Here is a 15494-nt window from a genome sequence, read left to right on the forward strand (position 1 = left end):
ACTAAAATACCAGGAGAGGATGGTACTGTGAAAATGTACCCTTAAACTGTTTCTTTTTAATTTTTGCTTTACTTTTTGAGAGAACTGCAGTCATAAAACTGGAAAGGATGTTAGTGTAATTACCATGTACACATTAGGTAGTCAACAAACCTAATGAAACAGATTAATTTTTAAATAATATTTGCTCTTATGATGATATGTAATCATGACCTTGAGTTATATTCATGCCATGACTACATATCATAAGAATAAATATTTTAAACTAATATAAATCTTATTAGAAAACTATGCAAATAAGGAAATCATTGGTAAAATTAAGTTGGCAGTTTAAATTCAGGACATTAATCACAGAATCACAGAATAATAGAGTTGGAAGGGGCCATACAGGCCATCTAGTCCAACCCCTGCTCAACGCAGGATCAGCCCAAAGCATCCTAAAACATCCAAGAAAAGTGTGTATCCAACCTTTGCTTGAAGACTGCCAGTGAGCGGGAGCTCACCACCTCCTTAGGCAGCCTATTCCACTGCTGAACTACTCTGACTGTGAAATTTTTTTCCTGATATCTAGCCTATATCGTTGTACTTGTAGTTTACAAGAAGAAGAAGAGTTGGTTCGTATATGCCGCTTTCCCCTACCCGAAGGAGGCTCAAAGCAGCTTACAGTCACCTTCCCATTCCTCTCCCAACAACAGACACCCTGTGGGGTGGGTGAGGCTGAGAGAGCTCTGATATCACTGCTCAGTCAGAACAGTTTTATCAGTGCCGTGGCGAGCCCAAGGTCACCCAGCTGGCTGCATGTGGGGGAGCGCAGAATTGAACCTGGCATGCCAGATTAGAAGTCCGCACTCCTAACCACTACACCAAACTGGCTCTCAGTTTAAGCCCATTAATGTACGTCCTTTCCTCTGCAGCCAACGGGACAATCTTTCAAATAAAGAGGGCTATCGTGGAATATCTGCAATAATTATGGAATATCTGAAATAATTTTGGTTACATTTAGGGCCAGGCCAAAGGTGACAGCAATCCCAGCTCTGACCTAGGGACACTGCTGGCCTTTAAAATCACCGGAATGGCCTGATCAGTGCCACAGCTGTTTTGGCAGTTGAAAAGGTGCAGGGGGACAAGACTGCTTTATTATTATTATTATTATTATTATTATTATTATTATTATTATTATTATTATTAGATTTATAGCCCGCCACTCCCTTGCGGCTCGTGGCGGGTATCCTGTCGGATTGCAGCCTCATTCAGAATCTGGCTGTTATAATATTTTAAATGGCCACTATTAAGCTTTGAAATGGCATGGCACACCTGAGATACATGTGGAGATGCTATCAGATCTAGTGTAGCACTTTGCTCCTTGTACATTGAATGTCATTGGAACTCCTCGATTTCTTGTCAGTTTATAATATCTTGGTTTTGAGAACGTGTAACTGCATTTGCTTTCACCCAGAGTCACCATCGTTGATCCGCACAAGCTTAAGTTTACAAACTTTAGTTATCAAACAATATGTATCGTGTTGTGAAAGCAGTTTTTGCTTGTGCGGATCAACCATGGTGAATTCCTGTTTTGCGCAGGAAAATCCTGCTGCAAAAAGTACATTGAAAGTGTGTGTGGAAAGTCAGAAAGAGAACTGCACACTGCGGCATATTACTTTATCATGTGTAGTTTTTGCCATCAGAGCAAGGAGAAGATTAAAGATGATGATGATGAACAAACAAATGCTGTAAACAAAAGGAGTTGTTTATCTTATTTGGATAAGAATCCGATATAGTCTCAGTAGAACTAGTAGTGCATTCAGGTGTTAAATATGAACTTTTCAGCAATTTGTTATCATACACTTTATACCAAATTAATTGTGGACAGCATTTATTACAGACAAACAATAAACATGTACTTGAAAATCCATCATCAATGCCTACAGTACACATATAAATTATCATTATTTACTGCTGAAGATTTTGACACAAACATTTTGATAGTACGCATTTGATATGGTAAAGTTTGGTGTTTTTTATTTCTTCTTTTTGAGCTTTTTAAAATGTTTCCCTCAGTTTCCACTCTGAGACTTTTTGAGAAAGGGTAGGATAAAAATCTAAACATAAATTCATTTCTGGTTTTATTACTGAAAAGAAATGGGGGGTTATCCTGGGGGTGGGAAGAAATTTTCCACGTATTTTTTCTGATCTTTTCCCATGCCCTCTTATCTCTGCAGAGGAAAAGACCAAGAAGAAAAAATGAAATACACACCTTTAGCCCAATGCCTATATTTAGATATTAATTGGTGGCCCATCTTCCCGCAACTAATATTTGTGTCTTTAAAACATAAAAACATAAGGGAGTGACCATTTTATTTCATCTCAGCATCTGGGATTAGGGCTAAAAGTTTGAAGATACCATAATTCTCAAGCAAACTTAAAACCAAAGTACTTATTGAAAGGGAAAAAACTTAATTGTACAGGCCTAAGTACTAGAAAGGGAATTAAATACAGGTAATTAATAAGTAGGTTTATTTGATACAACATTATGTCCATATCCCACATGATCATGCCAATTCCAGGGTTTATTGAAGCCTGAAGAATGTTTCAGGCGTTTCTCAACTGTAAAAAAGTTGAGAAAGGCTGATCTAGGCATGTTGTTTATTTACTACATAGGTTAATGAAACATTGTTGCATATTTGTGAAATGACAACAAAATTGCAAGCCCAAGTAGACAATACCGTGCAAGATGGGTCAGTGGTATGATTTAAGGCATATGTTCATATTTTCCAGAGATCTTTCCTGTGTCCTAATCATCAGGTCCAGATATTGGGAATGGGTGCATGGGGCTTTTGTAGGAAGGATAATGCGAGGCCTTTACCATGTGCAAGGCTTTCCTCTTTCCTCTGATTGTTTGTCTCCAATACACAACACTTGTGTTCCAGTAAATGTGAAAAGGCATAGAAATCACTTAGATCCCTCATTAATGTTAAATATGTTTTTGTGTCCAGTGTCTTTCACAAAAATCATTGTTTCTTACATTTCTTATTTCTTATATATCGTAAAACTAGGAAGTATTCATGGTGAAAGTTCCATTTAAAGGTATTATGACAGTGGACTTTTAGGGGTGGTCATCCATCTCCAAATACTCTTTCAGTTTCAGAATTAATTTAAAGGACAAAATATTGCTGAAATCATATAGAAGATAAAAAGGTACTAACTAGTTTTCAGAGGCTAGCTGTGTTGGTCTGCATTAGAGCAGCTAGATCTGAGTTCAATAACACCTTAGAGGCCTAAAGAAAATTTGGGATGTAAGTTTTCATGAGTCAAAATTGCCTTTGTCCAGTACTAACCTGTATGTGACAAAGGGAGATTTGATTCTTGGAAGCTTGTACTCCAAAAATATTGTTGAACCCTAGGGTACTAGTTAATATTTTTTCCCATTATCTGGACAGGAAAACTTATAGGACAAACCAGGTTTGATTCTCCGCTCTCCACATGCAACCCGTTGGGTGATCTTGAGCTTGTCCCAGCCCTGATAGTGCTGTTCTGACAAGAGCAATCCTCACAGGGCCTCTGGGGAGAGGAAGGGAAAGGTGATTGTAAGCCACTTTGATTATCCTTTAGTCCTCCCTAAATCAATAGGGAGGTGTTTGTTTCACAACTTGGGATCATTAGAGAAGTATTGCCCCAGCTCCATCAGTTACATATCAATTTTTGCCAGGGTAATTGTTTTTGATACACTGTATTCCCTGCAAGAAACACTTGACCTAATCTTCTGACCCTCAAGTAATAAGTAACAGTTAGTTAGTGAATGGTTAGAACAACCTTTTTCAACTTTTTTACCATTGAGAAACCCCTGAAATAATCTTCAGGCTTCGAGAAACCCCAGAGGTGATGTGATCATGCAGAATATGTTTGGGAAGCATAGCAATGTGCATGCCTACCTGTGGCCTCTCCCCTTCCCAGCCCCTCCAGGCCCATCACTGGCCATTTTGGGAGCAGGGGAGGATCAACATGACCATATATGGTCATATCACCTGATAACTGTTTAATAAATTTTAAAAATATATTACAAATCAACTAACTCCTGCCCATTTGGTAAACCCTGCTCTGGTTCGGAGTACTGTATCGTGTCCAGATCAGAGGAGGTGTTGGGTACTGCTTTGTTCTGGTTCGGCCTCACTCGGAATACTGTGTTCAGTTTTGGGCACCAGAGTTGAAGAGAGCTTGGTCTGTTTAGCCTGGAGAGGAGATGACTGAGAGGGGATCTGATAATCATCTTCAAGTATTTAAAAGTCTGCCATGGAGTTGTTCTCTCTTGCCCTGGAGGGATGGACCAGATCCAATGGGATGAAATTAATTCAAAAGAAATTCTGTCTAAACATTTGGAAGAAATTTCTGACACAGCAGTTTCTCAGTGGAACAGACTTCCTCAGGAGGTGGTGGGTTCTCCTTCTTTGGTAATTTTTTTAAGAAGTTGGATAGCCATCTGACGTAGAGGCTGATTCTGTGAAGATTCAAGGGGGTGGCAGATTAGTGTCAGCTGAAGTGATGTGAGTGTCCTGCATAGTGCAGGGGGTTGGACTAGATGACCCAGAAGATCCCTTCAAACTCTATGATTCTATTATTCTAACTCTTCTACAGCTTCCAAGAAACCCCAGGGCTTCACAAAACCCTGGTTGAGAAAGCCTGTATTATGAAATTTTAAACTACTGTGAATACTTCTTTTGCTTTATCATTTTTCAGGCAGTTTTTAATCAGCCAAACTTGGTATGGCAGTAGCTGACACTTTTTTGTCAACATTCTCTGTTTCCATTGCCTGAAGTAGGTGACTCAATGCCAATCATGTAAACTAGGTGTTGCAACAAACACAATGCTCTCTGAGATCAAAGGAGCTAGCAGACATGCTCCGAAGTCATATTGTTTATTTCTGTTGGAGTACACTTAGAGCATATAGATTAAATTTGTAGACTTCCAGTTAACTTGAGCTAAGTGTTCTGGTAAGACTATTCCCTACTATTAGAATAATGCATATGGGCTGTTGTGAATTTCTTACCATATGGGCCATTCTGAATTTTTAAAATGGCAAAAACTATTATATATTATCAAGTCGCACTCAGCAACCTTATTCACGTGGTTATTCAGATGGTTTGTTTTCATTGGTGTTTATATCCATTTGTTAACAGCTTTTACAACAGTTCTATTAATGTTTCTGATTCAGGTCCTAGAGTGAAGCATAAAATGCCATATGGTACATTTGATACTATTATTTATATCTCTTGTTTAAAAGCCTGTGCACATGATATTTGCTTTATTCTTAATAGGTCTGGTGTCTTGGCAATGAAAGTCGGTACCACATAAATAAGACAGTGGATGGTTCAACATTTTCTGTAGTAATTCCATCTCTAGTTCCTGGTATTCGATATAGTGTTGAAGTGGCAGCAAGTACTGGAGCTGGAGCTGGAGTAAAGAGTGAACCACAGTTTATTCAATTAGGTAAGCCACTTAGCAATTTTGTCCACTTTATTTTAACTTCTAAGGGACCTACGTGCTGTTTTTTCTGCATGCGGTCAGGTGCATACGTACTATAGTAACATGCATGCTTTAGTAAGGTGATATTATTGTTTGAATGGATCCCATTTTTACAAAATGTGTTGTGGCAGCTGGACTATAATAAACTGTGAAGAATAATACCTACTTGCCAATAAACTTATCAGGCTTGAAGGCCCGGGTAACCCTTTTCCTTTGACAGTTTCAGCCCTGCAAGTGAGCTGGTATCTACCAAGCTTGCATGATAGCGGTGTAAATGCTGGGGAATAGATGGAGACTGGCACCAGAGGCAGGAGTGGCTTCCTCAACCTCTACTGAAACATTCCAATAGCAATGGAGTTAGTGGTATGCAGAAAGGGTATTTTTCAAATTTGGTTTTTTTACCTTATATTCCTGAATCCCTATACCAGTATGGTATTTGCCTTTGGTAAATATTTGTGAATCCTGATTTTTTTTTCAGCTCCATTATACCCTCTGGAGACCATTGCAGTTAATGGTCCTCAAAAGGTTTAATGGAGAATTGATCAAGGATATCTGGGGCTGGGATATAGGCACCAGATTTGTAACATAACTGCTGCTGTATCTCCTCAATCCTCTCCCCCCCCCTTATCAAAAATATTGGACTGGGGTGGTCCAATTCTATGAGCACACAAAGAAGGTATCCCCTTCCTCCATTAGTTTCAGTGGAGGGGGAAGGGTGTTTAAGAATCATCCTAGCTGCAAGTGAACTCCAAAAGCATTTAAAGACTTTGTAGTCCCTTTAAATGACTTCTGGGTGAAATTACCAGTTGGAAAAGGAATTTAAAGGGACTACAAAGCCTTTAAATGCATTCTCCAACTGGTGAGTTCATACAGAAGTCATTTAAAGGACTGCAATATCTTTAAATGCCCTTTGACTATCTGGCAATCCCAACAAATCCCCAATATTTTCAGGATTTTATGGGCTGAAAATAGCTGAAATTCAGCCCCAATCTATATCCAGCTGGGGAAAAAAGCCAGAAAATACTGAAAAGGCTAAGATTTAGCTGAACGTGCATCCATAAATAGAGCAAGCAAGAGTTTTGTTGGCACATCAAAAAGCCCAATAGCAATTGTAGGACCAGGTTAGACCAGCTGGAAGCTGGAATAGAAAACCTGGTTATTCCACTAGGAATAACCTACTTGAACACTTTTGAATGAGTGGCTACTGCAGCTGGATGAATGCAAGGCCCTATAGGCACTGATCTTAACACTATACCTAATGGTTCCTGCACAATAGTTGGTTGCCTCACTCCCAAGAAATGAAGAAACCAACTACAAAATAAAGCCATTATTCTGAATACATTAAACATTTTCAAAGACACTTATTGGGTTTGCCAGTGGCAGATGGAATCCATCTCACATCTCACAGTGTTAATAAAGGTTAATGAGCAGGTAGTAGATCTTATTATGTTAGAAAAATATTCAGCTCTTTTCTCATACGTGGGTTGGCACTGGCTCCTATGCAATGAGCCCAAACATTAGCAGATACTGTGGTTCTAATACAGTCAAAAGGGCCATACAGGCCATCTAATCCAACCCTCTGTTCAGTACTAAGGGAGACGGCTATGGGAAGCGGGCCTAACATTCAACTCAATTAAATGTAAAATGGTTCTCACACATTTGCTATACCTAGAGTTTCAAGGTGGGAAGGTGTTGATAAGGTCTATGGAAGCTAAAGAGCAGGCCTTTGCACAGTGGGTTTCTCCAAGGGATAAAAAGGCCTTTCAAAGGTTCTTGGGATTGGCTGAGTACTATGAGTGCTTTATACCCTGGTTTGCATGGTGGATAAGAAACAGAATTGGCTCGGATTTAAAAGCAGTGATCAGTCATCCCTAAGTGTGACTGATGAAGGAAAAATGGCTGATTATGCTGTAGCCAGATAAGTGAGTTATAATTGTATTGTAGGCGAAACAGTAGTATACTTGTCCAAGGACCATATATCAGAGTTGTTGTATAGTGAATAACATGTAAGGGAGACCTTTGCTGAGTCTTTTGCTGCCCTCAGCTTTGCGAGTAAGGCTGAACTCACCGGGCCCATGTGACAGTGACAGGGAGTCATGTCTCACAGCTGAACTTACTTCACAAGGTTATTGTGAGAATAGAGAATGGGAGATTCATGACTAAAAATCTAAGTTCATTAGAACAGTGGTCCCCAACCTTTTTACCACCGGGGACCACTCAACGCCAGGGACCACTCAATGCCTTTTACTGAGGCCTGGTGGGGGGGGGGGTAGTTTACTCCTCTACTCTCAACCACTGCCCTAATGCTCTCTGATCACTATGGTAATGTTTAAACATCCCTTCAAAATAAGATACAGACACGCCACAACAATGAACATAAGGAACATTTTATTTTCATGGAAATTTTAACTCATGACAATGACAAATCAATGGGAACCCTGAGCTTGTTTCCCTGCAACGAGATAGTCCCATATGGGAGTGATGGGAGACAATGACACCTGAAGTGTGTTGTTAAGGGCCGGGGGGGATGAAGTAAAGGTCGGGGGGGGGCAGAAGGCGTCCTTCGGGGCCCACCTCCAATTAGTCGAAGGACCACATGTGGGGATCACTACATTAGAAGATAGACTGGATAAAAATGTACTTAATAAATAGTGATTAGAAACCTAGTTTGAATTGTACCATAGTTGAAAGCAAAATGTTCAAGGGAGTGGTTCTTTGATGTACTTTTCACAGACCAATTAGCTCTCATAAACACCAACAATAAAGATATTTTAATTTGGTGATTAAGTGCTTCTTTGAGGCTGGATGGTGTAAGGCAAACATACAGCACTCAAATAGAAGAAAGTTTATGAAAAGAGAATAATACAAGCATCAATGAGAGGAAATGAGCAAATCTGGAGGATATGATTACAAATATTATGTATATTGCAATGATGGGAGATACTGCGCCAGTATGTCACTTCTGGTACTTCCGAAAATTGCTGCAAGTTCTGCATTTTTATTATAGCGTTTTTGGCAATTGCTAGACCACCCACTGATACCTCCAAATTGTACCTAGAAGTGATGTAGTAACACCCATATCCTATTTAATAGGATTCTGAACTGACCTGCTTAGGATGACACTAATAATTTCTGGAATTAGTGGCTAAGAGGTGATGGGAGGAGTCTTATTCCATCGACAGAAGAGAACATACAGATCTGGTTAAGTAATAGAAGAAGTTTTGAATATACTGACTTACTTTCTTTCTCATATTGGGAAAGTCACAGAACTTCATTTTCTTACCCTGTCTGGTTGTTTGTAGTGTGTATCTTGAATCAAGAGTGAAACACTACCACTCGCTCCCAAGGTCACTGGAAATTTAAATTTGGGATGTACAAAAAAAAAATACAACAGTATTTGGACCAGCTGTTTGTCAGGCTGTATGACCCACTTATACAGAGCCTCTTGTGGCGCAGAGTGGTAAGGCAGCCATCTGAAAGCTTTGCCCATGAGGCTGGGAGTTCAATCCCAGCAGCCGGCTCAAGGTTGACTCAGCCTTCCATCCTTCCGAGGTCGGTAAAATGAGTACCCAGCCTGCTGGGGGGTAAACGGTAATGACTGGGGAAGGCACTGGCAAACCACCCCGTATTGAGTCTGCCATGAAAACGCTGGAGGGCGTCACCCCAAGGGTCAGACATGACTCGGTGCTTGCACGGGGGATACCTTTACCTTTACCTTTTTATGACCCACTCCCTCCTCCCACATGGGCCAAGAAACAGCTGATCTGGGGGGGGAAGTCTCTCTGCCGGATTAGTTTGGATATGGGGGGGGCTGGTCCCCAGTTTTTCAAGTAGTGATTCAGGAACCCAAGCCAAAAGCTGAATCAATTCAGCATCAGTTCTATTATTATTATTATTATTATTATTATTATTATTATTATTATTATTATTATTATTATTATTATTATTATTATTATTATTATTATTACCTAGCAAAATGAACACCCCTAATTCAAACCTGGCTCTTCCAGGTTAGGAGTATGACTCTCTAACCATTACAATCGCCTTATAGGCACTTCTTCTATGTATTTGCCAATCAGTTAATTATCACTATGTAATACTCCTTACCCCTGTATATTCTTCAAAATAGGTATCTGTGGGATGTCATTTTTGACCAGAAAGTCCATCGGACATTTTTAAAAAAATAAACAAACATAATCTTTCATGTGTCTGTGATGAGAGTATAGAAATTAATAGTTAACATTGAGAAAGTGGGGGTCCAGTTACTGTTGCAAGGGCTAGCTAAATGGTGCTGTTTCTTTTGTTGGCAAACAACAAGAGTAGGTTGTGCTCAATCTCCGGAAGAGATTGTACATCTTTCCAAAATACAACATACTCATTGCTAATATTATATATGACTCGACGTACCCATAGAGAACAGCAGTTAAAGAATTAAGTAACTGATGGCCTATACTGTTTTCCTGAAGCTCCTCCAATAGGTCTCATACAAGTGATAGACTTTGAGGCACATATTTTTTTCCAGCACACAAAAGTTAGCATTTCTTACAAACACATTAACCTGCATAAATACATAATGCATTTATGATATGGTTCACTCAAGTTAGTATGAAAGTTAAGTGTATTATTCATGCCATGGACATCTGAACTGAAATTAATACAAACAACTCTCCTTGAACTTTTATTGCTCTAGCAGCTTCCATTATGAGATGTGATTTATAAACTAATTAACATGCCTTTCGTGGTGATGTGTCAGCAACTGCTAGTATCTGTACTCCCTAATTTTTGTGTGTGTTTAAAGCCATAACCCTGCATTGTACAGTGCAGAGCCAGTCTAGGGTTACTGCAGGGAGGCTGCAGCAGTACTTGGTTATTATTTTGTTTTTTTACATCTGCCATATTAGTGCTGTAATGTGAATATACCCATCTCTGTATGGCAATAAATAAATTAATGCAAATTTATTCATTTATTTTTGTATTTATATACCACCACATTCCATTTGGACTTGCGGCAGTTCACAATAAAACGATAAAACCCATTACAAATTAACATTAAACACTGATCATTAAAAGATGGTGATACAGAATTATAACCCCCACCCAATTTATATAGCTATATAAATTGTCCAGCAGAATCCCTAATAATCCCAAATCATAAATTGCCTAAAAGCCCTTGGTATATGATATACAGCAGGGGTAGTCAACCTGTGGTCCTCCAGATGTTCATGGACTAAAATTCCCATGAGGCCTTGCCAGCAAACGCTCTTGGCAGGGGCTCATGGGAATTGTAGTCCATGGACATCTGAAGGACCACAGGTTGACTACCTCTGATATACAGTATATTTTCTGTTTAGGCAAGGCTCTTCCCACCATAAGCCATTTAGTTGTTACTGTTAAACTGTATACAAAAAAGTTCTTTGTGTATAAAGATTATGCTGGCGTAGCTGTGGGTTACAATCACAATGTTCTGAGCTTTTTACTAATGAGTAAAGCACATGAATATTCTACTGTACCTTAAAAGCACAGGTAAAACTAATCTGGGTAATTTTTTTCCCTTGTGTCCACAGAGAATGTGTATTCATGCACTCCTTCTGTATTAACAACTATGAAAGCATGCAAATACCTGAAGTGGCTCACTGAATGAAATCATTGCTCCCATGCTGATTAGTTCACAAACAGCATCTTATAATATCAGCCATTAGAGCAGTAAGAGTTCAAGGAGTTCTATTGCACTCTACGCTCTTGAGACAGTCACCGCATGATCTCTGCACATAATAAAAAGTGTGATTGTGTTTAATGACACTACTATATTTGCCTTAGACAACACTCCTTATTTCTCTAATTTTACATAATATTGTTTTTTTCTATGATAAGTTAAGAAGTTTTAATGGGACAGTAAATAAATGCATACATACATACATACATACATACATACATACATACATACATACATACATACATACATACATACATACACACAGACGTGCACGCACGCACGCACAAATAGATTTATAATGTGGAAGTATGGTTTTCATGGAAGAGAAATCTATCTGATTTTTGTAACATTAGAGTAGCACTATTTTCCATATTTTAGTATGGCCTCAGCTGCTACTAGATAGCAAATAAGATGTAAAATGGCAGTTTACATTAATTAGTCACACCACACTTTATACAGTTAATCCCATCTGTCTATATGGATGTTTTTTCTTCCTTCTGTTTTTCCCTGCTCATACAATTCAATGCAACTGAATATAACCTTACATAAATAGGCATGACATTTTTGAATCTGGAATGTTCTAAATGGGCAAAATAAAAAAGAATTAGCTTGCTTATTGAATTACGAGGTGCTTTCTAGGATCACAGAAGATGAAAGCATCTGTGACATGAAATAAAATGCTCATTCACCAGTAAAAGTACTTATTGCTTTCAAATGGGTATTCAGCCTTGATTTTCTATAGAATACAATCCTGGTCTTCTGTGGAAGGGAAAAAGAAAAGTACTGTGAACAGTATCCTAACTGTGATTTGTGTTTTTAAAAGTCTTTTTTATAAAACTAGTGTTCTTTAGAAGATGCATGTTCTAAAGACCCAATGTTGTTTATTGTTACAAGACTGAAATAATGCACATTGTCAGATTTTCCTGAGATTCCCCTATGTCTTTCCAGGTTTTGTTGGAAATGAGCAGTTTCAACATCAGCTCAGGTGGTAATGGAAGTTGTATTGTGAAAACAATTGGAAAACTCATTGAGTTTATTACAATGTTTTTGCTCTTTTATCAACTTACCATCCATTTCTGCTGTGTTACTATTTTAGGTTCATTTATTTTTATTTCAATTTCTATACCGTCACTCTCGGGAATACCATTTCGTGGTGGTTTACAGATAAAATTACAATATAAAACCCTCTAAAACCCTTATACAAAACAAGAAACAGATGGTGTCATAGTCAGATTCTCTAGCCCATCTAAACTCTTCTAAAGCTCAGCCCTGTAGTTCCAGCCTATGGGTCCTAAGTGATGGGAGCTGGAGGTCCTGATCTTTAAGAAAATATGGTGGGATCCACAGTTTGATAACTCCAATCACCACTCTGGCCTCAACCAAATGCTTGGTGGAAGAACTGCATCTTGCAGGCCCTGCAGAGCCCAGAGAGATCTGTCAGGGCCCTTAGCTCTTTCGGGAGCTCATTCCACCAGGTTGGGGCCATGGCCGAAAAAGCCCTAGCCCTGGCCCTGGTCGAGGCCAAGCGAATGCCTTCGGGGCCTGAGACAACCAGCAAATTCATACCCACAGAACAAAGAGCCCTTCGGAGTACATAAGCATAAGTAGTCCCTCAGATAGATAGGACCCAGGCTGCATATGGCCTTAAAGTTCAAAACCGATACCTTGAACTTGATCCAGAAGCAAGCCGGTAACCAATGCAGCTGCCACAACACAATATGGATATGGGCCCTCCAAGATGACCTAGTTAGGACCCTTGAAGCCATATTTTGCACCAGCTACAATTTCCAGGTCAAAGACAACAGTAGGCTTGCATAGAGCAAGTTACAGAAGTCTGATCTGGAAATGTCTTCCCATTATTATTGTTTTATGTCAGAAACATGGTGCTACTTTAGAAGCCCACTTCTATATCTGGGTCCTGTCGAAGTTCGAAGGTGCCTTATAGAAGTTCCTGTGTCCTGTTGAAGTTCCAAGGGGCCTGCAAAAAAGTGCCATTCCGCCAGGCATATGGTTGAGGCCAATATAAGCACACAATAACATCAGAACTGGTTTCCCTCCTCTCTTTCAGATTCTCATGGGAACCCTGTGTCTCCAGAAGATCAAGTCAGTTTAGCCCAGCAGATTTCAGATGTTGTAAAACAGCCAGCTTTTATTGCTGGAATTGGTGCTGCCTGTTGGATTATCCTGATGGTTTTCAGCATTTGGTTGTACCGCCACCGAAAGAAGCGAAGTGGACTTGCTACTACTTATGCTGGTATTAGAAAAGGTATTTTATTGTGTCCTTCTAAAAGTTTGAAGTATTTGTGCTGTTCTTTTTAAAGAATGGTCTTCCTCTATCTTAAGATAGAAGGCTGATAACAGTAAATGTTTTTTTTATTTTGTTTTTTAAATGTTAAATTACTTGGACCTTCTTCTGGCTTAACCATAAACCAGCTCAAATTAATCTTACAAAAGTTCTTAGATTTTGGCATAGTTTCAAGAATAATTTTTTATTACTAAACAAGAGATATCCAGGTTGTTTCTCTGTTCAATCACACTCAATCTGAAATATATAGACAGTAACTTCAAAGAAACTCTCACCTTATTGGATATATGATGCCAGCGAGCAAAAAATACAGTACTGTGATCAGAGGAAGTCCAGAGAGTTAAAGATTTTTCAGGTCTAAACTAGCACTTCTGTTTTTATATGAGAAGCAACTTAAGCCATTTCATATTATGTTCCTAACTAGTATACACAGGTTTGGTTATTTTGTTCCATATTTTGTTGTCCACAGCAGGGGGACTTATTAGGCCAAAGGGCCCTGTTAACCCTATTTTAATGGCAGATATAATTCTTACATATTTTTCAGCCTTCTACAGTGCTTGAGCAGTGTGTGGATTTATGTTCCATCAGCTTGCCCAACCACAGCCAAGTGCAATCAGTGCGAAATAGATGAGATGGACCCAGTTGCCCTTAATCCATGGCAAGATTAAGTCTCATGGCTCAGTACTATACTGCAGTGGTCCCCAACCTTTTTATCACCGGGGACCGGTCAGTGATTGACAATTTTACTGAGGCCCGGGGAGGGGGTAGTCTTTTGCCAAGGGACATCATTGCTGCCTGAGTCCCTGCTCCACTTGCTTTCCCGCCAGTGTCCCTGACTTCCCGCCACCCACTGGGGGGCTCTTGCCAGCAGCAGGGGGAGCCCCAGCCATGGAGGCCGCTGGAGAGCATCAAAGGTGAGCCGGCAGCAGAGCGGCAGGGCAGCCCCTGAGGCAGCAGGACAAGGAGGAGCCGCAGCCCGGTACCAACTGATCTACAGACTGGCACTAGTCCCCGGACCAGGGGTTGGGGACCACTGCTGTACTGTACAAAAATGAGATTCATATGACCTACATGTGCACTATCTGCTGGGGCTACAAAATATATAAAATTACCACTTCCCCAAACAGGAATAGTTGAAAAGAGTGTAGTTGTTGACTAGATGAAGATTATTCTTAGCATCAGTAAATAAATTAATAGTCTTCCAAGAATCAGAGTCTTAGAAATCTTACAAGTTGTGGTATGATGGCTTCTATGGGTATTGATTGGTGTTGGTTGATTGGTGTTGGTTGTTTTTCTTCCAAGCCCCCCCCCTTTTTTTTGCTTTATGGTACTTCAATCAAGTATTTTTTCTTCTAGCTCTACTAATTGTATGTTGCTATGCATTCTTTTATTCAAATTTCTGCTAGACTAATACTGTCATGTTGGATGGAAATGCAGCTGAACTTACAGCATGAAATTTAAAAAATACTCTCATAACATCTAAATTCATTTACTGGTCTTGCATTCTGAAGGTAATGCTTTGTAAAATGTTCAGTAGTTCCAAATATGTAAAAAAAAAAGTATAAAGTTCTACATGCAGTTTAGTTATCAAATACACTTGAAAGGAAAGCATAATCTGCAAGGAAATGGAAATCATAAGATAATCTGTCAGCACAAAAGCTGAGGAACAGGAAACTTCATTAATTCTTTTTTTTTTCTTTGTTGGGCTTCTGGCTTGAGGCTTTGACAACTGTTAAAACCTTTCTGTATTCACACATAAATATCAGAGAGCATGGTAAGCATTTATTAAAATAACCTTTGATGATTAGGTGGCTGTGCAAGTTACAAAGAATTCACTTCGTCCCTTACAAACAAAATGATGTTGAATGTTTACGTCAAAGAAAAAAATGATGAGGAAGTTTCATATTTTCCTGTGTCCTTGTGATTTGCAGTTTAGTGTGGGGGTGCTTTATTCTTCCCTTT

General features: G+C 39.3%; 1 protein-coding gene across 5 annotated transcripts in view; it reads left to right on the plus strand.

Annotated features, from left to right (window-relative positions):
• Positions 1 to 15494, plus strand: part of ROBO1 (roundabout guidance receptor 1) — a 795752-nt gene that overhangs the window by 735514 nt on the left and 44744 nt on the right. For all 5 annotated transcript variants that reach the window (XM_077342368.1, XM_077342365.1, XM_077342367.1 and 2 more), the window contains 2 exons: positions 5307 to 5478; positions 13296 to 13493. In XM_077342368.1, coding sequence (XP_077198483.1) covers positions 5307 to 5478; positions 13296 to 13493 — 370 coding nt within the window. The remainder of the gene's footprint in view (positions 1 to 5306; positions 5479 to 13295; positions 13494 to 15494) is intronic.

Source organism: Paroedura picta, chromosome 6 (genome assembly GCF_049243985.1).
Source record: "Paroedura picta isolate Pp20150507F chromosome 6, Ppicta_v3.0, whole genome shotgun sequence".
Lineage (NCBI taxonomy): Eukaryota > Metazoa > Chordata > Lepidosauria > Squamata > Gekkonidae > Paroedura > Paroedura picta.